The sequence below is a fragment of the Pseudorasbora parva genome, chromosome 21 (genome assembly GCF_024679245.1).
Source record: "Pseudorasbora parva isolate DD20220531a chromosome 21, ASM2467924v1, whole genome shotgun sequence".
In the NCBI taxonomy this organism is placed as follows: Eukaryota; Metazoa; Chordata; class Actinopteri; order Cypriniformes; family Gobionidae; genus Pseudorasbora; species Pseudorasbora parva.
In genome coordinates, this window is record NC_090192.1 from 835,599 (window position 1) to 863,052 (window position 27,454).

The following is a 27,454-nucleotide window of genomic DNA, read 5'->3' on the forward strand; positions in this document are numbered from 1 at the left end:
AATATTTTAACTCTTGAAATGCGACCCAAAGGAGCGTTTACTAAAGTTGTGCTCCTATCGACAATATGTTAACTCTTGAAATACGACCCATAGGAGCGTTTACTAAAGTTGAGCTCCTATCGACAATATGTTAACTCTTGAAATACGACCCATAGGAGCGTTTACTAAAGTTGTGCTCCTATCGACAATATTTTAACTCTTGAAATACGACCCATAGGAGCGTTTACTAAAGTTGTGCCCCTATCGACAATATGACACTTTTATTTAAGCATTTTTCTCTTTTATCTGCGTAATATTTCAGGTTTTGCATAGCTCAGTTGGTAAAGCATTGCAATATACATCAACATGTGATCATGCGATAGTGAGTTTGATCCCAGGGAGCACGTGCTCATAAAGTGTGTATGCTCTATAAATCACAGAGTAGGTTTAGGGATGGGGTGGGTGAGGTTGTAAATAAAAAAAATTATTTTTGCCAAATGGAAATATGACAAATGGTGGTAAAAATTCCACACATTGCATTAAAATGAACACGCATTTTGATTGGTAACGACAATCATACGTCACATGACAATGCCATTATTTTTTATGCAAACTAGAGGGCGCATGACTTTAAAACGTAAATATAGGTCGCAATAAGGTGCTTGATAAACGACCTATAGAGTCGTTTTTTTGGAGGACAGTTTGGATCTTAGGAAAGTTTCATTCCAGTTGCATTTGGACCTTTTTCTCCTTAAAAGGAGATGTAAGTGAACCCCAGACTGTCACTGCGGTCTCAGACTTTCGGACCCCATTACAGATCATTGTAGTTCAACACTTGTCCAAAAGGTTTTCCTCCTCAATCCATCCACAGATCAGCTAACGGAGCATCTACTGTCCGCACCTCCGTCCTGAGAGCCAAACTGTGCTCGGTTTAGTACTCTTGATTTGATTTGCACTGGCTATCAGCATTTTACAATGTCCACCAGCACATCTCAATGAAGGATGGACAGGATAGTAGTGTATAGCATGTGGACGGAACGCCATAAAGCAAATTAAATTATGATCTGGCTCAAGAGAAATGAGTGTCATTGTACATGGACTGAGGAAGGAAACATTAGACATATTCATCTCCATCACTGTCCGTCAAGATATTACACCCCCTTAAATCACGCAAGAGACTGTGATTAATCAAGACGTCAGACACATATTTTACAACTAACGATGAAACTTAAATATCCCACCACACATTTAATTTCTTTTTAAAATATGGTGCGTCAGGTTTGATGTCAGGGATACTGCACCGTTTTTAGAAATAGGGCTTATTCAATTTCTTTCCTACATTTAGATATGTGGGCAAATGCATTTTTGTCTCAGTGCATGCATTGTTTGAGTTTGGCAGGGTCGGCGCTAGTTTAGCTTAGCAAAATGTATTGAATCCTATGTTGCCAGATAACATGTCACAAGAAAAAGTGATCAAAAAAAAAAAAATATTATTATTATTATTATTTTTTGTGGCCTGCATATTCACAACGAGTACAAATAGCGGTGCTTCCCCAAGTCAATATCTGCCTTGGAAATCACCTAGTTTTAATCTGCATCGCTATTTGTACTCGTTGTGAATACGTGTGGGCACAAGAAGTAATCACTTTTATTTGGGACATGCTAGCTGGCAACATAGGATTCCATTCATTATGCTAAGCTAAGCTAGTGGCGACTCTGCCAAACTAAAACAATGCATGCACTGAGACAAAAATGCATTTGCCCACATATCTAAATGTAGGAAAGATCTTGAATAAGCCCTATTTCTAAAAACGGTGGAGTATCCCTTTAATGTTTTCATTTTTATAGAAAATTATTCTTTTAGGCAATGATGTCTGAAATCTGCTTTGTGACAAACTTCACTACAAACTGGTGTGCTTTGTCTTTTCTTTGTTAAATAACCTTGTGAGAGGACCAGATCTTCTCTGAATCAAACTCATCTCACGTTTTCTTCCCGCAGTGAATGGATTTCATGCTAATGGCAGCCCGTTGCATCAGACCGAACAGTCGCACGCAGTCGTGCGGAAGGCCAGCACAGATCAACAGGTACGGCCGATCGCTCGTTTATTCGTCCAGCATATTCATCTGGACTATAAGTGTATGCTCTATTTCAATACCTCCACTAATCTCCATCTATATCATTGGCATTAAAACAACATTCAGTGGAGATTCAAGGTGAGATTCTATGAAATGCCATGTTCTGTCATCAAACTCTAGAGGCGGATAGGCCCTTAATGCAAACTGATGATATTTATAGCTTTAACTACTTGGCACAAGCTGATTGGTTTATGTCGCATCTGCAGCCAATGATCTTGCTGCTCAACATTTAAATTGCTGGTTAGTATTCACTATAGCAGTTTGCAGCGCACTTTTAGAGTTCCACCTCCACCTTCCCCAATAATAATAATAATCAGCAGTAATAATAATAATAATCAGCAGCAGCTGCAATAATAATCATAATCAGCAGCAGCTGCAATAATAATCATCGGCAATAATCAACAGCAGCAGCAATAATTAAAATCATCATCAGCAGCAATAATAATAATCATCATCAGCAGTAATAATAATAATAATCAGCAGCAGCAGCAGTAATAATAATCAGCAGCAATGCCAACAGCAGCAGCAATAATAATAATCATCAGCAGCAGCAGCAATAATAATCATCATCAGCAGCATTAATATTAATAATCAGCAGCAGCAGTAATAATAATCAGCAGCAGCAGCAGCAGTAGCAGCAGTAATAGTAATAATTATTATTATTACGGTAATAATAATATTCAGTATTAATAATAATAATTATCAACAGCAATAATCAATAGCAGAAGCAGCAATAATAATAATCAGCAGCAGCAGCAATAATAATAATAATAATAATAATAATAATAATCATAATCAGCAGCAGTAATAATAATCAGCAGTAGTAATAATAATCAGCAGCAGTAATAATAACCAGCAGCATAAATATAATAATCAGCAGCATAAATATAATAATCAGCAGCAGTAATAATAATAATCAGCAGCAGTAATAATAATCAGCAGCAGTAATAATAATCAGCAGCATAAATATAATAATCAGCAGCATAAATATAATAATCAGCAGCAGTAATAATAATAATCAGCAGCAGTAATAATAATCAGCAGCAGTAATAATAATCAGCAGCATAAATATAATAATCAGCAGCATAAATATAATAATCAGCAGCAGTAATAATAATAATCAGCAGCAGTAATAATAATCAGCAGCAGTAATAATAATCAGCAGCATAAATATAATAATCAGCAGCATAAATATAATAATCAGCAGCATAAATATAATAATCAGCAGCAGTAATAATAATAATCAGCAGCAGTAATAATAATCAGCAGCAGTAATAATAATCAGCAGCAGTAATAATAATCAGCAGCATAAATATAATAATCAGCAGCATAAATATAATAATCAGCAGCAGTAATAATAATAATCAGCAGCAGTAATAATAATCAGCAGCAGTAATAATAATCAGCAGCATAAATATAATAATCAGCAGCATAAATATAATAATCAGCAGCAGTAATAATAATAATCAGCAGCAGTAATAATAATCAGCAGCAGTAATAATAATCAGCAGCATAAATATAATAATCAGCAGCATAAATATAATAATCAGCAGCAGTAATAATAATAATCAGCAGCAGTAATAATAATCAGCAGCAGTAATAATAATCAGCAGCATAAATATAATAATCAGCAGCAGTAATAATAATCAGCAGCAGTAATAATAATCAGCAGCAGTAATAATAATCAGCAGCATAAATATAATAATCAGCAGCAGTAATAATAATAATCAGCAGCAGTAATAATAATCAGCAGCAGTAATAATAATCAGCAGCATAAATATAATAATCAGCAGCAGTAATAATAATCAGCAGCAGTAATAATAATCAGCAGCAGCAGTAATAATAATCAGCAGCAGTAATAATAATCAGCAGCATAAATATAATAATCAGCAGCAGTAATAATAATAATCAGCAGCAGTAATAATAATCAGCAGCAGTAATAATAATCAGCAGCATAAATATAATAATCAGCAGCAGTAATAATAATCAGCAGCAGTGTAGCAAATCTCCCGCCAAGAACAAATACATGAACATCATCATATCCATGCTTAAAAATCTTCAGAGCTTACTCATTTTAATGCTTACAGTGATGATGCTTCATATGATTGATGCCATATTTGGTTGGAGGGATTATAAAGCAATCTGCCAAAATCTGACCTGATCTCACAGTGAGTTTATCAATCCGCCGAGAAACGAGTTGTGTCTACAAAGTGCCCAAATAAAATAATTTGCTTTAATTTAGTTTTTTAATAGAAAAAACAGAAAAGGGAGGGAAAAGAGAAAAATAAAGGAGGATTTTAATTTTTTTATGTTCCCTAGTTTGTCCAGTGATTTTCAGAGTTTGATTGTGTTTGTGTGTGATGGCTGCGGTTTCTCGCTCTCTGATTGGCTCTGGCCCTGTTTGAGGAGGCGTCAGCTGTAATCTGCATAGGATGTTAGTCTGTCTATGCTCAACTAACTATTAGTAAGCCATCCTGCGTGCTGCTCTCAACACAGCAACATCGGCTCAGCCAATGGCGTGAGTTTGGGGGCGGGACTATCAGCTCGTCCATCCAATAGAAAAACAGGGAGTGTTTGGGGAAAAAAACATGTTACAATGACACACTTCACCTGAGCATTTATTAAAGATGCAGCAGATATCATCTATGAAAGCCAAGAGAACGAAGGGACTTCTCTCTCCGCTCTCTGACCATCCCTCCCTCCTCCTCCTCCTCCTCCTCCTCCTCCTCCTCCTCCTCCTCCTCCTCTTCCTCATGATGACAGATTATAGAGAGAAACTCTCACAATCACAGCATCATAACATCCACAGCATGTCTGACACTCGCTTTTCTCTCTTCTCTCAGAGTCCCGGCTCTACATCTCCCATCAGGAAGCAGGAGTGTGAATCCACAGTAACTGTGAGTATGAGGACAGTGTGTGTGTGTGTGTGTGTGTGTGTGTGTGTGTGTTTGTGTGTGTGTGTGTGTGTGTGTGTGTGTGTGTGTGTGTATGTGTGTGTTCACGCTTGTAGAATAAACTGCATAGATTCATGTTGTGTTTCAAGCAAACATATTGTGATATATCCGAAATAAATCGCTTCACAAACAAGAACGAATGTAGGCGGGGCTTGATTGTGTCTGTGGGGAGTTGATTGGCTGGTGGTGGTTTGCTATTGGCTGATCTCATGTGAGTGACAGGTGGCCCCGCCCTCGCCATCAGAGAAGAGATGAAGAGGGAAGGGAAGTTATTCTTATATTATCATAGTTAGATTACAGATCGATGATGAAACATCATCCTGCCGGGGGAAGGAAGCTTTGAGTTATTGTGAGTAGTTTCCGTTGTAATCAATGTCTTTGTGCACAATAATCAACAGAGACAGCACATGCTCGGCTGCCATGGTAACAGAGGCGGATTGATGATGCCAAAAGGAGAAAGATGATCAGAGCTGATACAGCGCATGACGAGCAAATGCACTGCATTAGATTTAAAGAAGAGGAAGCACAGCTAATAGAACAATGTTTTGCTAACATTCCCATTAAGTTATAACTTTCATATTTCTGGATGTTCTCTGAAGATTTAAACCCCCTGGTTGCACAGACAAGGCTTAAGCTACACAGTAAAAAATATTGTTGGTTTAATAACCTGGGCCGAAATCATAAACCACTTAGACTAGTCTTAAAAATGAAGTCATCTATTTTTTTCTTTAAGACTGCTCCTAAGTTTTTAAAATCAGTTTCAGAAAATGGTAGATCGGTTGAATTTGAATTATAAAAGTAAGACTGATTAAATTTTGACTAATTGCTAGCTGGACAAATTAGTGCTTAAGACAGTCTTAACATAGTGGCTAAGTTTATGCAACTAACTAACTAAATCTGGTTGACTTTAAATGTTGAGTTTATTGAAATTAAAAATGTGAGTTTATACAATCAAGGAAATTGGTTTAATAAATAGAAATTTAAAATATTATTGTATCTGAACCACATAAAAAATGTGATAAATCATGAAAATAGCACAATTTGGCTGCGTCATCACAAATAAAACACACAATTACCCAATATGCTTACAAAATCTGTTAATAATATTTTAATAAAGGTTGTCGATTCTCAAAAATGTTCATTGTATTAACTCAAAATTTTAATTTCAATGAACTCAAACTTTTAAGGCAACCAGGTACTTACTTTTAAATATTTTTTCCAGTGTAGTCCCATACTAAAACGCCTAATTGAACTAAAAGCACATCTTAAAATCTGTCAGTGCCGATGCTGTGTCTCGAGATGCACGGAATGTCCAACTGAAATGATTCAGAAGAAAAAAAAACTTTTATTGTGTAAATAATGTTTATACATTATTAAAGACCAGATAACGTTGAAGGAACATTCTATTAACGTTACTTTGTTCATAACTTTGAGAGAACCTTGCCAGAACATTTGGGAAAGACTTTATTAAGCATTTTTTGATCTGGAAAATTCTGAAATTACTTACACCAGTCTGCGCAACCATTAGTGATGGACTTCTCCAATTGATTACTTTGCAGAAAATTACCAAGTTTGTCCATTAGACGCAGTACAGTCAGACGTGTGGTGAAATGCAGCTCACAAATGAACAAACTGTAAGAGATTTATTATTGCAAAAATCTGGACAGACTGGCATTATCCCAGCTCTGATATATGCGTCCATCATCACAGACACAAAGAGCTCTTCTCACGAGCTGTCGCGACTGGAGCACAAAACAATCCTGTGGTCTAATGCTGGGTTTGAAACTTAGATTGCAAAAATTACTTTTTTGCAATCTAGGTTTTCTGAAAGTTTGTTTTTTAAATGTAACCTCTTGTTTTAGAATGTTTAGAGAATATTTAAAAGTAACGTTCCCATAACTTTTGAAGAATGACACAATGTAACGTTCCCTTAACGTTTGAAGAATGATACAATGTAACGTTCCCTTAACGTTTGAAGAATGACACAATGCAACGTTCCCATAACGTTTGAAGAATGACACAATGTAACGTTCCCTTAACGTTTGAAGAATGACACAATGTAACGTTCCCTTAACGTTTGAAGAATGATACAATGTAACGTTCTTTTAACGTTTGAAGAATGACACAATGTAACGATCCTATAACGTTTGAAGAATGATACAATGTAACGTTCTCTTAACGTTTGAAGAATGACACAATTGTAACGTTCCCATAACGTTTGAAGAATGATACAAGTAACGTTCTCTTAACGTTTGAAGAATGACACAATGTAACGTTCCCATAACGTTTGAAGAATGATACAATGTAACGTTCTCTTAACGTTTGAAGAACGATACAATGTAACGTTCCCTTAACGTTTGAAGAATGACACAATGTAACGTTCCCTTAACGTTTGAAGAATGACACAATGTAACGTTCCCTTAACGTTTGAAGAATGACACAATGTAACGTTCTCTTAATGTTTGAAGAATGACACAATGTAACATTCCCTACACTGTAAAAAATGCTTTTCTTACTTGGTATGTTTGACTTGTTTCCAGTCTAAATATTCAAAAATCTTAAAATAAGATGAAGTGAATTTTTGCTAAATGATCTGCCAGTGGTGTTGGAAAAGTTTCGGTTTGGGACTAAAAAAAGAAACAAGATTTCGTTATTCTGATGCCATTGGCAGATCATTTTCTCACTTCATTTTGATTTTATTTTCCAGAAAACAAGATTAAATATCTAATGTCATTTTGCTTATCTAGTAAAAGCATCTTATTTTTTAATATTTAGACTGGAAAACAGACAAATATACGAAGTACGATTTTGTGTGTGTGTGTGTGTGTGTGTGTGTGTGTGTGTCTTAACATTCACAAAACCAAGAAAAAACATTTTAACAAATAAAAAAGGAACATTTTGAGCATTCAGAATGATCTTAACGGAACGATCTTAGAACATATTTTCGGACGTTTTGAATGACATTGAATTGTGGTTGATGTCAGAATGAGATGTTTTGGTTATTTCCGTATGCCGTCTGTATTTGTCAGGCGATTTAATGTCACCAATGGCTTCTGGATTACTGTTAGCGTTTAGTTCTTCATCTGCTTTTTCACCAACACATTCCACTCAAGACTAGCAGACAAAAGAGGAATGAACTGACCCGTGCCCGTCAGATCCTTTCACGCAGGCTTAAGATGAAGTGAAATTCGTCCAGCATACCAGACACACAAAGGATGCTTTGACCAGTGTTCAGTTCGCTTTGACCGAGGGTTAGTAGCAATTACTTTAAGGCCCTGATGTTGTCTTAAGGTGCTCAGAACTCTGAGAGATTCATTTAAACACACACACACCAAAAAAAAAATGCTCTTATTTAGTATTTTTCCAGTCCAAATATCTCACAAATCTTAAATCAAGATGCATTTACTAGATCAGTAAAACGACATAAGATATTGCTTCTTGTTTTGTTGAAAATCAAATCAAATGAGTTTTTGTTTAAAACAGGCAAAATGATGAAATCAGATTATTTTTCTCACCCCATTGGCAGATCATTTTGCCTGTTTTAAACAATAACTCACTTCATTTAGATATTATTCTCAACAAAACAAGAAGCAATATCTTATGTCGTTTTACTGATCTAGTAAATGTATCTTGATTTAAGAATTGTGAGATATTTGGACTGGAAACGAGACAGAATGACTGAGGAAGAAGAGCATTTTTTGCAGTGAGAGAACTTCCTTTCACATAACGTGTATGTTTGGTGGCATGGAGAGCAGATGACGCAGTCCTGTGTATTATCTTCATGGGAACCAATGCCAAACACACACACTGAATCCTGTTTTATCTCCTCCTCATGTTATCAGCACAAGTCTCTCTCACAGAAGGATTTAGTGTGAGGATCATGAGGAACTTAAGATCGTTGTGCAACCAGTCAATGCACATACTTCTAGTGTTTATCCAGAAACAAATCCAGTTGCAGATAAACCAGAAGTGAGACAATGGTTGCAATATGAGCCTTGTTTCCTCATTTTGGTGTAATATGAATGCTGAGCAGAATTTAAAAAATTAGGCAACATGGGGAGTGTTGCTATGATCACATTTGCTGACAACCAAGGGGAATTTTCATTTGCCACCAACGCACACACGTCAGCATGAGACATTCCTCTAGTGGCAGACTCAGAGCAAACCGTTCTGCATCAGTGAAGTGTGGCTATAATTGGGAAAAACAGCGGAGCAGGGTTTATCTTACTGGTGTACGGTAGGGATTGAATGTATCATAGGGGATGATGAGGTTACAAAAAAAAGTGACATCTGTGCTTTTCTGTAGATTCTGTTTAGTTTAAGACAGTTATTTTATTGCCAGGAGTATTGGGCCGCTCCTCTAAATCCCTGAGTTCAGGTGTTCAATCTGTGTATAACTCCAGCTCTCGGCCTGCAGACGCTTCTACACACATTAGTGAAAGAATGGGTCGCTCTCAGGAGCTCAGTGAACTCAAGCGTGGGGCCGTGATAGGCTGACACCTGTGCAATAAGGCCATTCCTGACATTTCCTCACTACTAAATATTCCACGCTCAACTGTTTGTGGGATTAGAACAAAGTGGAAGCCATTGGGAACAACAGCAACTCAGCCACGAAGTGTTAAATCCCAGAGCGGGGTCAGCGCATGCTGAGGGTCACAGTGCGCAGAAGTCTCCAACTTTCTGCAGAGTCAACAGCTCCAGACCTCCAGACTCCTAGGGCCTTCAGATGAGCTCAAGAACAGCGGAGAGAGCTTCATGGAATGGGTTTCCATGGCCGAGCAGCTCATCCAAGCCTTACATCACCAAGAGCAATGCAAAGCGTGGGATGCAGTGGAGTAAAGCAGCCGCCACTGGACTCTAGAGCAGTGAGACGTGTTCTCTGAGCGACCAATCACGCTTCAGTCGGACAATCCCATGGACGAGTCTGGGTTTGGCGGTCGCCAGGAGAACGGGACTCGCCTGACTGCATTGTGCCAAGTGTAAAGTTTGGTGGAGGGGGGATTATGGGGTGAGGTTGTTTTTCAGTGGTTGGCCCCTTAGTTCCAGTGAAAGGAACTCTTAATGCTTCACCAAGACATTTTGGACAATTACATGCTCCTGACTTTGTGGGATCAGTTTGTGGACGGCCCCTTCCTGTCCCAGCATGACTGCGCTCCAGTGCACAAAGCGTCGCTCCATAAAGACATGGATGAGGAGTTTGGTGTGGAGGAACTGGACTGGCCTGCACAGAGTCCTGAGCTCAACCCGATAGAACAGCTTTGGGATGAATTAGAGCGGAGACTGAGAGCCAGGCCTTCTCGTCCAACATCAGTGCCTGACCTCACAAATGAGCTTCTAGAAGAATGGGCAAAAATCCCCATAAACACACTCCTAAACCTTGAGGAAAGCCTTCCCAGAAGAGCTGGAGCTGTTAGAGAGGGTGGGCCGACTCCAGATTAAACCCCACGGGTTAACAATGGGGAGCTCATGTGTGTGTAGAGGCGGCACAACATTTTTGGGAATAGTGTCTTTTATTTTAATACTTTAATACTAAAAATTAAATAAGTGGTTAAATTTAGTGAGAAAAAAATGTGCCTTAGCAGACAGTTACAGCGTTCTCACACCTTGGTTATCTTCTAACTCAAGGACTTAATGCGGGACACATTGACACAGTTTTCAGTTCTCATGTGTCAAACACAGCTATGCAAAAATGCATTTTTTCTCATTTATTTTTGGCCACATGACAGAGAGCTGGGCCCGGATTTATCAAGCTTCTCAAAGTGCTATTTTAGTCTTAAGTGCTGAGAATTCATGACATTTACTCCTACTTTCAAACTTAAGTATAAAAGCAAGTTGTCAAATGTCTTAAAGTTAAGAATCCGTCTGGTTCTCCCAGTTATTTAAGACAGCTCGAGAGGTCTCTCAGTGGTCAGGAGTGTCCAGTAGGGGCAGTGATGGCGCTGAGGAGACAGAGACGTGTGCAAACCTTTCAATAGAGGGAGAATGTGTTAGAAATGTTTGACGACAAGCAGTTTATCAAACAGTATCGTTTGGACAGAGCAGACATCATCTTTTTCAGCGCTGGTTAATTTTGGGTTTTATATAAAAAAAAGCTATTTAAAAAAACACTGTTCGAGTAATTCAGCAAGCAAGTAGCGATCGCTTCTTCCTCCTGCCATGACGGTTTTCTTTTGGAATCCATGGTGGCTGATTATATATTAAAAAAAATCTAGGCTATATATAGGCAGGTTACGGAAGAGGATTAGGGCCAAGCAAAAAAAAAAAAAAAAAAAAAAGCATCTCGAGATTTAAGTCATTATAATGCGAGATTAAACTCGTTAAATTTTGAGAAAAAAAGTTGAGATACAATCTCGAGAATAAACTCATTAGATATAGAGAATAAAGTCATTCTGTTTCGAGAAAAAAGTCAAAATAAAATCTTGAGAATAACGCATTCGATCAGTGTTCATTGCATACTGATAGAGGACATTAATATAATTTTGTCATAATTAGCTAAAGTTGATAGTATTTCTTTGTTACTGAAAGAAAGTCTGAAATATAGCTTGACTAAGTGATCCAACTCTGCCATGTCCTCTATGGCAACGACACACAAAAAAAGCAACAAAAAAAAAAACGACTTTATTCTCGATATTTAATGAGTTTATTCTCAAGATTTTATTTAGACTTTTTTCTCGGAATATAACGATTTTTTTCTCGAAACAGAACGACTTTATTCTCGATATTCAATGAGTTTATTTTCGACTTTTTTTTCTCGAAATTTAACGAGTTTAATCTCGCATTATAATGACTTTAATCTCGAGATGCTTTTTTTTTTTTTTTTTTTTTTTTTTTTTTTTGGCCCTAATCCTCTGTCCTGGTCATTTAACAGCACACCTGTTCAAAAAAATAATTAAATGGATGAAAACATGTTTATCTTTCACTTCTAATGTGTATATTATAATGTATTCTCTTAAACTCTTTATTGTCAAATGTGAGTTGAATGTAAACTCCTCTTAGGAATTTCACCATTCAATGTGAATTTATCTGAGAATATTCTTAAATAAGGACATCTCTTCAGTGATTGGTTCATGCCTATGACATCATCCAAAATCGCGTTTGTGGCGCAGCAAAGTGTCGTGAATCAACTCTAAGACTAGCACTTCAGATTTAGTCCTACACTTCACTTAAAGTATGATTGGGACGCTTGATAACTAACTTTTAAGCGCAGCTTTGAGCCAAGAATTGTTTTACTCTTAAGTCAATTCTTAGCAGTGTTCTTGTGAGTAATTCTAAGATGTTTGATAAATGCGGGCCCTGATGTTCTGTTTGTCGTATTTCTTTTTTGCATAAAACTGAGGAATATTCAGGACATCCTATACTGTATTCTAAAACGATATGATATTAACTTGGATTTTATTGAAAAGACCTTAGGCTCGTGTAATCAGAAGTTAAGATATATGAATTTTAAGCTTTTCTTGCCTCATTGGTTTACATGATCCTAACAAGCAAAGCATTTCAACAATACATTAAATAAAATATTTGGGCTACAGATTATCATAAAGGTTCTATGTGTATTGAACACAATATACAGTTATTGAACATATTTAGTGTGCACAGGCCACGAAGTGTTGGACAAATAACACATTAGCGGACCGGAAGGAATAATATGAGATTTTTTTCCAGGAAACTTCTTGCTCAAAATAAATTCAACAACTTTTATTTATTTTCAACAAATTTCCAGGGCCTTGATTATTATTATTTTTTTCTTCAGATTTTTCAAGGACCCGTGGGAAGCCTGTAGTTAATAAGTTACAGTATGTGTGGTTTAAGTGTCAAAACACGTTTAGCAAACACTGAATGTGCCATTCAAAGAGCAACTGAAGAAGCTAGAAAAATAAGTTCATGGACAAACAAATAATCCAAAGTCAAAAAACTGGTCTAAACCTTCATAAGCATCACGTATGAGATGTCCAGGATGTCCTTTCACAGCTGCTCGAGCTCTACTGTAACTGTTGAACAGATGTTTCTGAAACACTATCGCTTGCACAGTCCCTGATTATTGAGTCTGTGTCAGCACAGATCACACACACGACAGTTTACTTTTCTTAAACGTGCTCAAACAAAAGCTGTGATTGCAGACGTGTTGCCATCACATGACCAGCTTTTAGCCTTTTATCAAAATAAGGTATGACAAAAATATGCCAGTAAAAATGTTTTTCCACTTCTGATAGACGTCCTCAAACCATAAACAGACAAAATCAAGTCCATGTTTGAGAGTGATGCACATGAAAATAATCAAGTAAATATTGAGTAACTTACATTTCAGTCGCAATATCAGGTGCTTTTGATGAACGAATCCGAAGCAGAGTCACACAGCACACAGTAGCAGTGAATCACTCCTGAATGAATCAGAATATTTAACAAATTGGTTGAATGGATGACTCAGTGACTCACATGATTTGTTCCTGAATGAATGATTCAATGACTCACTCAAAAAGTCAGTCACCTGTTTCGTTCATGAATGAATCAGTATTGTTGAATGAATGACTCAATGACTCACTCACAAAGTCAGTCGCCTGTTTTGTTCCTAAATTAATCAGTATTGTTGAATGAATGACTCAATGACTCACTCACAAAGTCAGTCGCCTGTTTTGTTCCTAAAAGAGTCAGTATTGTTGAATGAATGACTCAATGACTCACTCAAAGTCAGTCATCTGTTTCGTTCATGAATGAATCAGTATTGTTGAATGAATGATTCAATGACTCACTCACAAAGTCAGTCGCCTGTTTTGTTCCTAAATGAGTCAGTATTGTTGAATGAATGACTCAATGACTCACTCACAAAGTCAGTCGCCTGTTTTGTTCCTAAAAGAGTCAGTATTGTTGAATGAATGACTCAATGACTCACTCACAAAGTCGGTCGCCTGTTTTGTTCCTAAAAGAGTCAGTATTGTTGAATGAATGACTCAATGACTCACTCACAAAGTCGGTCGCCTGTTTTGTTCCTAAAAGAGTCAGTATTGTTGAATGAATGACTCAATGACTCACTCAAAGTCAGTCATCTGTTTCGTTCATGAATGAATCAGTATTGTTGAATGAATGATTCAATGACTCACTCACAAAGTCAGTCGCCTGTTTTGTTCCTAAATGAGTCAGTATTGTTGAATGAATGATTCAATGACTCACTCACAAAGTCAGTCGCCTGTTTTGTTCCTAAAAGAGTCAGTATTGTTGAATGAATGATTCAATGACTCACTCACAAAGTCAGTCGCCTGTTTTGTTCCTAAAAGAGTCAGTATTGTTGAATGAATGATTCAATGACTCACTCACAAAGTCAGTCGCCTGTTTTGTTCCTAAATTACTCAGTATTGTTGAATGAATGATTCAAAGACTCACTCACAAAGTCAGTCGCCTGTTTTGTTCCTAAAAGAGTCAGTATTGTTGAATGAATGATTCAATGACTCACTCACAAAGTCAGTCGCCTGTTTTGTTCCTAAATTAATCAGTATTGTTGAATGAATGATTCAATGACTCACTCACAAAGTCAGTCGCCTGTTTTGTTCCTAAATAAGTCAGTATTGTTGAATGAATGACTCAATGACTCACTCACAAAGTCAGTCGCCTGTTTTGTTCCTAAAAGAGTCAGTGTTGTTGAATGAATGATTCAATGACTCACTCACAAAGTCGGTCACCTGTTTTGTTCCTAAAAGAGTCAGTATTGTTGAATGAATGACTCAGTGACTCACTCACAAAGTCAGTCGCCTGTTTTGTTCCTAAAAGAGTCAGTATTGTTGAATGAATGACTCAATGACTCACTCACAAAGTCGGTCGCCTGTTTTGTTCCTAAAAGAGTCAGTGTTGTTGAATGAATGATTCAATGACTCACTCACAAAGTCGGTCACCTGTTTTGTTCCTAAAAGAGTCAGTATTGTTGAATGAATGACTCAATGACTCACTCACAAAGTCAGTCGCCTGTTTTGTTCCTAAAAGAGTCAGTATTGTTGAATGAATGACTCAATGACTCACTCACAAAGTCAGTCGCCTGTTTTGTTCCTAAAAGAGTCAGTATTGTTGAATGAATGACTCAATGACTCACTCGCAAAGTCGGTCGCCTGTTCCCATTCAGTCGGTTCACTCGGTACAACACATGACTATGGGATATCGCGCTCTAGCGCCATCTGCTGAAGCCATCTTTTATTCACGCCTGAAAGGCCAATGACGTATGACGACGTGGGCGGGGTCACCTGCCCACAGCCTATAAATGCGGTCGTATGCGTCATCCCCTTTGTTCAGTTCAGCTCTTCACCGTGCTGCTAGAACGCCATCACGCCAAAATTTTCCTAGAGGTAGCCCAAGTGGTGAATCTTGTGAAAAGGCAAAAAAAAAAAAAAAAAAAAGGGAGAAAGTTTAAGCACAAGTTTAGCGTGGCTAACAAAGAGCTAAAGCTTTTCTCAAAGATGTCTAAGCACAGTAGAAGTGCTCGCCCCTGCCCAATGGCATGTGGGTATATGTTGTCGGAAAGAGATACTCACGAGCACTGCCCGGGGTGTTTGGGGATTGTCCATGCTAGGCTGGCTCTCTCCAACCCAGGGATATGTGTACACTGCCAGCAGCTCCGTCAATCGACACTCGAACGACGTGTAACGTTCGTAGAACGGGTACTCGGAGGGGCGGTGGCCAGAGATGGGCCGCTTCTATCCGCTGGTGCTGATCCAGATGCAGCGTTGGCTGCGTTTGAGGAGGCCACAGGAGCTTGGGGCGATCAGGTAGAGACCAAGAGGGTTGGGGGTACATTCTGTGGTGATCCCCTAGCCGCGTCAGGAACCAATCAGGGTTTTGACGATGAGGATTCAGTCTCGCTGGAGGCGGGCGAGGAATTCTCTGATGATAGTTTCCAAGCAGAGCAAATCACCGCTTCCTCCTCGCCCATTGAGGTGGCGGGAGGAAGCGGAGTGTTGGCGGATCCTTTCTTTGAACTGTGCCAGAGATATAAATAAAGTTGATTGATTGATTGATTGAGAGCGGCAGAAAAACTGTCCGTAGAATGGTCGGCCTCTCCCCCGGTCCAGAAAAGCTCGCGCTTCGGGGGGTTCTATTTGTCTCCAGTACAGACAGTGGTCAGATCACGACTGCCACTGTATCCAGATTGTATGGCGGAGCTTACTGCTTCCTGGCCGAAACCCATGTCGTCCGCTCCGTCGGTGCCGTGTGCGAATAAATTCACTGAGTGCGAAAGAGCGGGGGAAGCGGGGTTAATGTCGGCTCCCCCTATGGAACATTCGCTTGCGGCGTACCTAGCCCCTACACAAAATAGTGGAATTGCGGGTACCCCGACTCTACCAACGGGACCATGCAGGTTCTCATATAAACAACTCAGCAGGATCTATAGCGACCAAGCCTGCACTGCTAGAGCTTTAAACACTATGTCCTTGCTACAAACATACCAGGCCATCTGTTTGGGGGAACTAAGCGAGGCCATGGTAGGAGGAAGGCCGTGTGAGGAACTGATGGGGGAAGTTCGGGCCACGGCCGACTATATATTGCGTGCAACCCGCTGTTCGTTGGTGCCTTTGGGTCATGCGATGGCCAGTACGGTGGTCGCTCAGCGCCATCTATGGTTAACGCTGGCGAACTTACCAGAGCGAGATCGAAACGCTTTTCTCAGTGCACCGATCTCGCCGACCGGGCTTTTTGGGGAAGGTCTGGACACATTTCAGGCTCGATTTGAGAACTCCAAAAAGCAGGCAGAATCACTGAAGGGCTCAATGCCCAGGAAATTCAACAGGCCGTCACATTCGGCAGCTCAACCTGGGGTTAGGGCTTCTTCTTCTCGTCCACCGCCAGCCAAGAGGCCAGCTGCAGCGACAGCGCCAAGGCCTGTTTGGGAGGCTGAGCAGAGGCATGCACGGCCTAGGCAGCAGGCGGGGTCGGAAAAGAAGGGTCCACCCCAAGCGAAAGGGAGATATTTCTCTTCAGGGAAGAAGGGGCGGTCGGATTCATAGCTCGCAGACAAGGGGGGATCGTCTGGTCAGAGGCAGCCGCTTGTCTCTCTCACCAAAAAAGAAGTCCTGCAGGAGAGCGGGTTCAGTCTTAAGTTTGTTGCAAATAAACAAACTTTATGTTCAGCATACAAAGTCTCATGTGTTGATTTGTCAGAACAATCAAAGGGCACGGGGACCACTAACCCCGCAATCAGACCAGGGGCCGATAAGGGAAAAAATAGTGATAAACACTACCCAGCAAGGGGCACAAAAACAGGTGGGGGTTCCACAGGCAATGCCGGGGATCCTCGCTGCCAGGATCGAGCGGTGGCGCGCATGCGCACCAACACCGTGGGTTCTTCACACGATCCAGTGGGGCTATCGGCTACAGTTCCTTGCGCGCCCCTCCAGGTTCGAAGGGGTAATTACGACGTCGGTGTCAGAAGAGTTTTCCCCAGTATTAAGGGAAGAAATTCGGGTTCTCCTCGAGAAAGAGGCGATTCAGGTGGTCCCACAGGGGAGAACGGAGGGGTTTTACAGCCGGTATTTACTCCTCCCAAAGAAAGGTGGGGGTCTACACCCTATCCTAGATTTACGGAGGTTGAACAAGCACCTCAGACGTTACAAGTTCAAAATGCTCACGGTACGTCAGCTGCTAGTTTCTCTGCATCCCCGAGAATGGTTCACATCGGTAGACCTGACCGATGCGTATTTTCATGTAACAATCTACCCAGGGCACAGGAAGTTCCTGAGGTTCGCCTTCGAAGGGACGGCATACGAATTCCTGGTCCTACCGTTCGGGCTGTCACTCGCGCCCCGCATATTCACGAAGTGTGCGGAAGCAGCGCTGGCCCCACTGCATCATCAGGGCAGGAGAGTGTTCGCCTATTTGGACGACCTGCTCTTGGCCGCAGACAGCAGGGAACAAGCAGTGTGGCAAACACAGGAGCTTGTCTCCCATCTAAGAGCTCTGGGGTTTTAAATAAATCTCAAGAAGAGCTCATTGGTTCCGTGTCAGCGGATTTCATATCTCGGTTTAGAGATAGATTCAGTACGGAACACAGCTACGCTGTCAGTACGGAGGGTAGAAGATTTTCAAAATTGTCTGAGTCGGTTTCAGCGGGGAACGCGAGTCCGTTTTCGCACAGTGTTGAGACTGCTGGGGCTCATGGCCTCGATGGTAGCAGTCGTCCGTCTGGGTCTCCTCTTTATGCGGGCGCTCCAGAGATGGGCGCTGAGCACGGGGCTGAATGCCACACGCCATTTGAACAGACGAGTGACAATAACGCCATCATGCGTTCGAGCTCTGATCCCCTGGGGATCCCCGGGTCTGTTGACAGAGGGGATTCCCCTGGGAAAGGCTACGTCACGGATAGTAGTGACGACGGATGCGTCACTACACGGATGGGGAGCCCTGTGCCAGGGCACCCCTGTAAGAGGAGAGTGGGCGGCAGCACAGAAAGAGCGCCACATAAATTATCTGGAATTGCAGGCAGTGTGTCTGGCGCTGAAACATTTTGCTCCGCAATTACGGGGCAGACATGTGTTAGTCAAAACCGACAACACGACAGTAGTATCATATATAAACCGACAGGGAGGGACTCGCTCTCTTCCTCTGTTGCAATTGACGCGGACGCTCCTGATATGGGCCAGCGAGCATTTAGAGTCGCTTCGGGCAGTATATGTCCCGGGCAGGATGAACGTTGGGGCGGACCTACTATCCAGAGGGGGGCCACAGGCCAAAGAATGGTGCCTGCACCCTCGAGTAGTGGAACAGATCTGGGCTCGGTTTGGCAAGGCCGAGGTAGATCTATTTGCGTCTGCGAAGAACACGCACTGCCCGCTGTTCTTCTCAATAATAGACAGCAGTGCCCAGCTGGGGGTGGATGCTCTATCACATGTATGGCCCAGGACTCTGTTGTACGCTTTTCCTCCGGTGGAGTTGATACAGCCTACTCTAGACAGAGTACGGCAGGAGGGTCTCTCGCTAATTTTAGTGGCCCCTCGCTGGCCGGCGAAGACATGGTACGCCAGTATCATAGCACTGCTGGTGGGGGAACCGTGGTGTCTTCCCCCATGCAGAGACCTGCTGTCCCAGGCGGAGGGACAGATTCTACACCATCGGCCGGAGCTGTGGTCTCTATGGGCCTACCCGCTGAGAGGGAGAAGCTAATGGCAGCAGGGCTCCCAAGCAATGTCGTGACCACAATACAGAGCGCTAGGGCGCAGTCGACCAGGGGACTTTATGCGTTAAAGTGGCGTATATTTGAACAGTGGTGCGAGCAAAGATCTTTATCGCCATGCCAGTGTTCGATGGCGGGGATATTGACTTTTCTGCAAGAACTGTTGGAGGAAGGGCGTGCCCACTCCACGCTAAAGGTCTATTTGGCGGCTATCTCAGCCTGTCACGAGGGTATTAGTGGTGCTGCGCCGAGCGCGCACCCGCTGGCTGTACGTTTCCTTAAAGGGGCACAACGGCTAAAGCCCGTTAAGAAATCGATGGTGCCATCATGGGACCTGTCTTTAGTTTTGGAGGCTATAGCTGGACCTCCGTTTGAGCCCATAGAGGCTTTGGATCTAAGGATGCTGTCCTACAAAACAGCCCTACTGTTGGCGCTGGCATCAGCGAAGCGTGTGGGTGATCTCCACGCGCTGTCAGTACACCCATCCTGCGTTCAGTTTGCGCCGGACGGATCAAAAGTGGTGTTGCGTCCGAACGCAGCGTATACACCAAAAGTCCTGATGGGCGCGTACAGCGCGCTCTCGTTTGAGTTGCCCGCTCTGTCAAACCTTTCGATTGACTCGGAGGAAGACAGGAGACTCCATGCATTGTGCCCTGTCCGAGTTTTGCGCAGGTACATCGAGCAGACGCAGGCTGTGCGGACATCGGACCAACTTTTTGTGTGTTTTGCCAAACCAGTTCGGGGGAAACCGCTGTCGAAGCAGCGTCTTTCACATTGGATTGTGGAGGCAATCACAATTGCATACAAAAGTAAAGGTTTAGCTCTGCCAGCAGGGGTGCGGGCGCATTCTACAAGAGGCATGGCAACGTCATGGGCCTTGTTTAGAGGGGTGTCTGTAGAGGACATTTGTGCAGCGGCAAGTTGGGCATCACCACACACGTTTGTTCGGTTTTACCGGCTGGATGTTACGGCGGCATCAGTTGCCCGGTCCGTGCTTACCGCGGGGACTTCAAACCAGGGGCCATCACTCCCTTAAAGGAGAGGTGAGAAGGGTGGCGGTGCTGGCATTAGTAATTATAGTTCAGCGACTTGGCGGGGCGTGTATATATGTCCCATAGTCATGTGTTGTACCGAGTGAACCGACTGAATGGGAACGTTGAGTTATGCATATAACTACTGTTCCCAGAAGGAGGGAAACGAGGTACAACACCTCTGGGCCCCGCACAGTCGGAGGCCCGGTGAAGAGCTGAACTGAACAAAGGGGATGACGCATACGACCGCATTTATAGGCTGTGGGCAGGTGACCCCGCCCACGTCGTCATACGTCATTGGCCTTTCAGGCGTGAATAAAAGATGACTTCAGCAGATGGCGCTAGAGCGCGATATCCCATAGTCATGTGTTGTACCTCGTTTCCCTCCTTCTGGGAACAGTAGTTATATGCATAACTCAACGTTTTGTTCCTAAAAGAGTCAGTATTGTTGAATGAATGACTCAATGACTCACTCACAAAGTCAGTCGCCTGTTTTGTTCCTAAAAGAGTCAGTATTGTTGAATGAATGATTCAATGACTCACTCACAAAGTCGGTCGCCTGTTTTGTTCCTAAAAGAGTCAGTATTGTTGAATGAATGATTCAATGACTCACTCACAAAGTCAGTCGCCTGTTTTGTTCCTAAAAGAGTCAGTATTGTTGAATGAATGACTCAATGACTCACTCACAAAGTCAGTCGCCTGTTTTGTTCCTAAAAGAGTCAGTATTGTTGAATGAATGATTCAATGACTCACTCACAAAGTCGGTCGCCTGTTTTGTTCCTAAAAGAGTCAGTATTGTTGAATGAATGATTCAATGACTCACTCACAAAGTCGGTCGCCTGTTTTGTTCCTAAAAGAGTCAGTATTGTTGAATGAATGACTCAATGACTCACTCACAAAGTCAGTCGCCTGTTTTGTTCCTAAAAGAGTCAGTATTGTTGAATGAATGACTCAATGACTCACTCGCAAAGTCGGTCGCCTGTTTTGTTCCTAAAAGAGTCAGTATTGTTGAATGAATGACTCAATGACTCACTCACAAAGTCAGTCGCCTGTTTTGTTCCTAAAAGAGTCAGTATTGTTGAATGAATGACTCAATGACTCACTCACAAAGTCAGTCGCCTGTTTTGTTCCTAAAAGAGTCAGTATTGTTGAATGAATGACTCAATGACTCACTCGCAAAGTCGGTCGCCTGTTTTGTTCCTAAAAGAGTCAGTATTGTTGAATGAATGACTCAATGACTCACTCACAAAGTCAGTCGCCTGTTTTGTTCCTAAAAGAGTCAGTATTGTTGAATGAATGACTCAATGACTCACTCGCAAAGTCGGTCGCCTGTTTTGTTCCTAAAAGAGTCAGTATTGTTGAATGAATGATTCAATGACTCACTCACAAAGTCAGTCGCCTGTTTTGTTCCTAAAAGAGTCAGTATTGTTGAATGAATGATTCAATGACTCACTCACAAAGTCAGTCGCCTGTTTTGTTCCTAAAAGAGTCAGTATTGTTGAATGAATGATTCAATGACTCACTCACAAAGTCAGTCGCCTGTTTTGTTCCTAAAAGAGTCAGTATTGTTGAATGAATGATTCAATGACTCACTCACAAAGTCGGTCGCCTGTTTTGTTCCTAAAAGAGTCAGTATTGTTGAATGAATGATTCAGTGACTCACTCACAAAGTCACTCACATGATTCATGCAGCATTGTAATGCATTGCTTTTCATAAAATGTAACTATGTAACACAATTAGTTACTTTTGACTGGAGTAATGGAATATTGTAATGCATTGTTTATTTATCTGTCCACATGAGCACATGAATGATACCGGACCTCATCTAATGGTCATGAGGTATTTCTGACTGTAATTGGTCAGTTCAGAGCATGTTCTCCTAAAGCTCTGCACACAGTTTCTGTCCCTGATGTTCTTCTCATCCCTCCGCAGATCAACTGCGTGACGTTCCCTCTTCCGCTGCACATGTCTGAACAGCAGCTGCTCAAACCAGATGAGTGGAGCTACTGCGATTATTTTTGGGTAAGAACGTCTCTGAAAAACCTCAAGGATTTGGTTTGCATAGTTTCAAAAAGCCTCACAAACACCCCCTCACAGTGCAAATGACACATCTTTCTACTATTTAACAGCATGAATCCCATAAAGCATCTGTAGTAATCTTGTTAGGCTCTTGAATATTGTGAACAAACCTGCCACCTTCGCACGCGTCTGTGCACATCAGCCCTCCCTTGTGTTTCGTCTGTCCATCCAGGCAGACAGAAAGGACTCGCAGGGAAGCGCCGGCGTCTCAGGATTCGAGGTGTTGCTGCAGAAACAGCTGAAGGGAAAGCAGATGCAGAAAGAGATGGCCGAGTTTGTGCGAGAGAGGTAAACTTCAGATCTCAGACTGAGAGTGGAGCAGCTGTTCACGACGAGATTCATCCAAATATTCATGTAATCGACACGCCATCCTAAATAAACCCGTCTCTTGCGTGATACCCAGAAATTTGGAATATTCCAATATCTAATATGACCTCTGAGCTGTGCGGTGTCCAGATTAATAATCCTCCGCTGTGTGTTAATAGGCCAGAGGAGAACTGAGTCTGGTTTCTCTAAGGTTTATTTTTCTCCATCATGCCCTGATGGAGTTTCGGTTCCTTTGGTCGCCTTTGGCTTGGCTTGCTCAGTTGGGGAAACTAAAAATACAAATAATATTAATTAATTAGGTCTTATTTAATTCTATAAACTATATCACTGATCTGCCAACATTGTCTCTTTATGATAAATTAAAATAAGCTGATAACATCACTGTTTACTCCAGAACGACTGTACAGCCAAATCTAATTTTGTCGCAGTATTGACACTGTAAAGCTGCTTTGAAACAAGAGCATTATAAAAGAGCTATATAAATAAAGTTGATTAATTGATAGAAACTAACTATACAATTGGGCAAAAAAAGTAGTCAGCCACCAATAGTGCAAGTTCTCCCACTCGATGAAAGTGGCCTGTAATTTTCCTCATAGGTACACTTCAACTATGAACGACAGAATGAGAAGAAAATCACATTGTCTGATTTTTAAATAATTTATTTGCAAATTGTGTTGGAAAATAATGATTTGGTCAATAACAAAAGTTCATCTCAATACTTTGTTATAAACCCTATGTTGGCAATGACAAAGGTCCCATTTTTTCTGTAAGTCGCCACAAGGTTTTTAGACACTGTTGCTCGTAGTTTGGCTCATTCCTCCATGCAGATCTCCAGAACACAGATTTTCAACTCGGTCTAAAGAATTTCTATGGGGTTGAGATCTGGAGACTCCAGGACCTTGAAATGCTTCTTATGAAGCCACTCCTTCATTGCCCAGGCAGTGTGTTTGGGATCATTGTCATGCTGAAAGACCCAGCCACATTTCATCTTCAATACCCTTGCTGATGGAAGGAGGTTTTTACTCAGAATCTAACGATACATGGCCCCATTCATTATTTCCTTTACACAGATAATTCGTCCTGGTCCCTTTGCAGAAAAAAACAGCCCCAAAGCATGATCCCCCCCATGCTTCACAGTAGGTATGGTGCAACTCAGCATTTTTTCTCCTCCAACCACCACAAATTGAGTTTTTACCAAAAATGTCTATTTTGGTTTCATCTGACCATATGACATTCTCCCAATCCTTTTCTGGATCATCCAAATGCTCTCTAGCAAACTTCAGATGGGCCCGGACATGCACTGGCTTAAGCAGGGGGACACGTCTGGCACTTTGATTTGATTTTGAGTCCCTGGCGGTGTAAATCAAATCAAATCAAATCAAAATGTATTTATAGAGCACTTTTTAAAAACTACTAGGGCTTTACAAAGTGCTTTACACACATATAGACTAAAATACAAAGAAAAGAAAACAATCAATAATAGGGGAAAAGAGCCAAAACAGAACAAAACACAAATAAATAATAAGAGAGCAGAACTCAAATAGTGTCAAAAGCCAAACCATAAAAATACGTTTTAAACTAGATTTAAAAACGGCAAGTGTATGAGCCTGCTTAATATAAAGAGGCAAACTATTCCAGAGCTTCGGGACTGCCACGGCAAAGGCTCGGTCCCCTCTGCTCTTCAACTTTGCCCATGGAGCAACTAAGAGCAAATGGTCGGTGGACCTTAAAGCCCTTTGGTGGAGTAAGGCTTAATCAGGCCAGAAAGATATTTCGGTGCTAAACCATTAAGGGATTTAAAAACAAACATCAAAATCTTAAAATTAATTCTGAATTGTACAGGTAACCAATGAAGAGAAGCAAGAATAGGGGAAATATGATCCTATTTTCGTGTACCTGTCAACAAACGCGCTGCCGCATTTTAAACCATCTGCAGTCTGGAGAGAGAGGCCTGGCTAATACCAATATAGAGGCCATTACAATAGTCCAGGTGAGATGAAAAGAAATATGCACCAGTCTTTGAAAGTCTTTAAAAGACAAAAAAGATTTTACCTTTGTAAGTTGTCTCATTTAAAAAAACTAGATTTGACTAGAGAGTTAGTCTGTTTGTCCAGTTTAAAATCACCCTCTATAATAACCCCCACATTTTTTACATGGGGCTTGACAAGTGAACTCAGTTCACCAAGTCTAATGACCCACATGTACCTCCTGACGTAAACAGCATAACTTCAGATTTTTGATCATTAAGGCTGAGGAAATTGAATGCCATCCATGCCTTAATTTCCTCCAGACATACATTAGTAATAGTGTTAAAGAGCCAGTATCTTGGCGTTTTAACGGCAGATACATTTGCTTATCGTTTGCATAAAAATGGTACGAAATACCATATTTCCTTAAAATATCCCCCAAGGGCAGCATGAAAAAGGAAAACAATATAGGCCCCAAAATCGAACCCTGGGGGACCCCACAGGAGGAAGAAGCTGTTGAGGAGATGAATTCTCCAAGGCGAACTGAGAACAGGTAGGAGCTAAACCAACTCAATGCAGTATCCTTAATCCCTACACATTGCTCTAGGCGCGAGATTAAGATTTTATGGTCTACCGTCTCAAATGCAGCCGAGAGATCGAGTGTAATTAAAATCGCACAGTTTCCGGAGTCAGTAGCAAGTAGTAAGTCATTAAAAACCTTCAACAGTGCAGTTTCTGTGCTATGTAGGGCTTTAAAGCCAAACTGAAACACTTCATGATGACGATCTAAAAATGGATTCAACTGTCCGTATACGACCTTCTCTAGTATTTCAGAAAGAAGCGGTACATTCGAGATGGGTCTAAAGTTAGCAAGGACTGTTGAATCCAAATTAGATTTCTTAATAACTGGTTCCACCACGCCATGTTTAAAACACTTGGGTACAACTCCTGAGGCCAGGCTACTATTGATGATAGCTAGAACTTTGGGACCAATAGCCTCAAACGAGTCTTTTAAAAGGCATGGAGGAACACAATCCCCGCCACCTGAAGATAGCTTTATTTGAGCTCTAATGTCACTCAGTGAGGCAGGAGACGCAGGCTCGAACTGATCAAAAACAGCAGAGCACTGAGTGAGAATAGGTAACCCAATCAAGGGGGGAAACATGTGCTCTAATAGCCTCAACCTTGTCAATAAAAAAGTGTAAAAACTGTTCACACAGTTGGGTAGATGGCTCTATACAAGTGGCTTGGGGAATATTTCAGACGGAGTTAAGAGTAGTAAAGAGTACAGCTGGCTTATGGGAGTTCTTACTGATAATATTTGAGAGATATTTTGATTTCTCAGATCTAACGTTTTATATTTAGACAAATTATCCTTTAAAATATCGTTCTTCCATCGTCTTTCCGCCCTTCTACATTCAATCCTCATTGCTCGAGTGGTGGCATTCAGCCATGGTGGAGCTCTAGACTTTCCTCAAACCGATTTAAAAGGTGCCACAGTATCCAAAATACTTTGACAGGATGAAGTAAATAATGCGTTTAAGTCATCGGCATTAAGGCCATGAGAAGACACTGAATAATCATGATCGATGTCACGAAAAGGCCACAGAAAATAATAGCGCTGTTGAAGGTTGAATCATCCGACGACGGCAATTAGGAGCAGTCATAGGATCACAAATTTAAAATAAATCAGGCAGATGATCAGAGAAAGTGGCGTCACAGACTTCAATATTACCAACAGGCCAGTCATATGACAGATATAAGTCAAGTGAATGTTCCTCTATATGTGTAGATTGCACAGGAGTTTCACAAAAATGAATTCGATTCACAAATAAATACAATGATATTTGTGAACAACAAATAAATCCACTCGTATATCACCGTTCTTGTGATCATTTTGAGCCCATGGTGTGAGATCTTGCGTGGAGTCCCAGATCGAGGGAGATTATCAGTGGTCAAGCTGCTTACCTCTTGCAGATTCAGCCTTCCCAGCCCGGGGCAGGTCTTCAGTTTAGTTTCTGGTGTCCTTTGACAGATCTTTGGTCTTGGCCGTGGTGGAGTTTGAGGTCTGAGTGTTTGCGGTTGTGGACAGGTGTCTCTTATACTGATAATGAGTTCAAACAGGAGACATTAATACAGGTGGAAGACGGAGGAGCCTCTTAAAGGAGACGTTACCCTTATGAAAGGAAAATATATTACTTCAAAATATATTATAATATATTGTAAATACATGGAATAATATATTGATGGCATTATACAATATATTATATATTCCTGTAATTTATTGCAAAATATACAAATTATTGCCGCTTTCATATATTGCAATATATTTGGTGAATACAAATATTAAATCCCATATATGTGAATATATTGCCTAATGTATTAATTATATTTTCCGATATATTTTCGTTTCGTTAGGGTGCAGGTCTGTGAGAGCCAGAAAGGCTTTTTTCGTAGGTGACTTTATACTTATTTTCCACCATAATTTGCACAAATAAATTCTTTAAGAATCAGACAGTGTGATTTTGTGGATTGTTTCCTCTCGTCTCTGATAGTTGAAGTGATGAGGAACATTACAGGCCTCTCTCATCTTTAGGTGGCAGAACCTGCACAGTGTGTGGCGGACTCAGTACTCTTCTCCCCGCTGTATCTGTATACTGAGATGAGCGGCCACTGAGGTCTTACAGCAAACTCTGCGGTTATGGTCACTATTGCAGAATCTCACTTGGCCATATTATGCAATATCTTGATGTGACAGCTGTTCGTTGTCTTGCCTTGTTGCTGTTACTAAAACATAAACATATCACAGCCCATGCAACTTCCTGTCACTCATTTCC

General features: G+C 41.1%; 1 protein-coding gene across 1 annotated transcript in view; it reads left to right on the forward strand.

The window, feature by feature from the left end:
* The window catches only part of LOC137056140 (growth arrest-specific protein 7), a 98,121-nt gene that overhangs the window by 30,723 nt on the left and 39,944 nt on the right, over positions 1-27,454 (forward strand). Inside the window, exons 4-7 of the mRNA XM_067430125.1 lie at positions 1,979-2,064; positions 4,959-5,012; positions 22,177-22,266; positions 22,496-22,611. Coding sequence (XP_067286226.1) covers positions 1,979-2,064; positions 4,959-5,012; positions 22,177-22,266; positions 22,496-22,611 — 346 coding nt within the window. The remainder of the gene's footprint in view (positions 1-1,978; positions 2,065-4,958; positions 5,013-22,176; positions 22,267-22,495; positions 22,612-27,454) is intronic.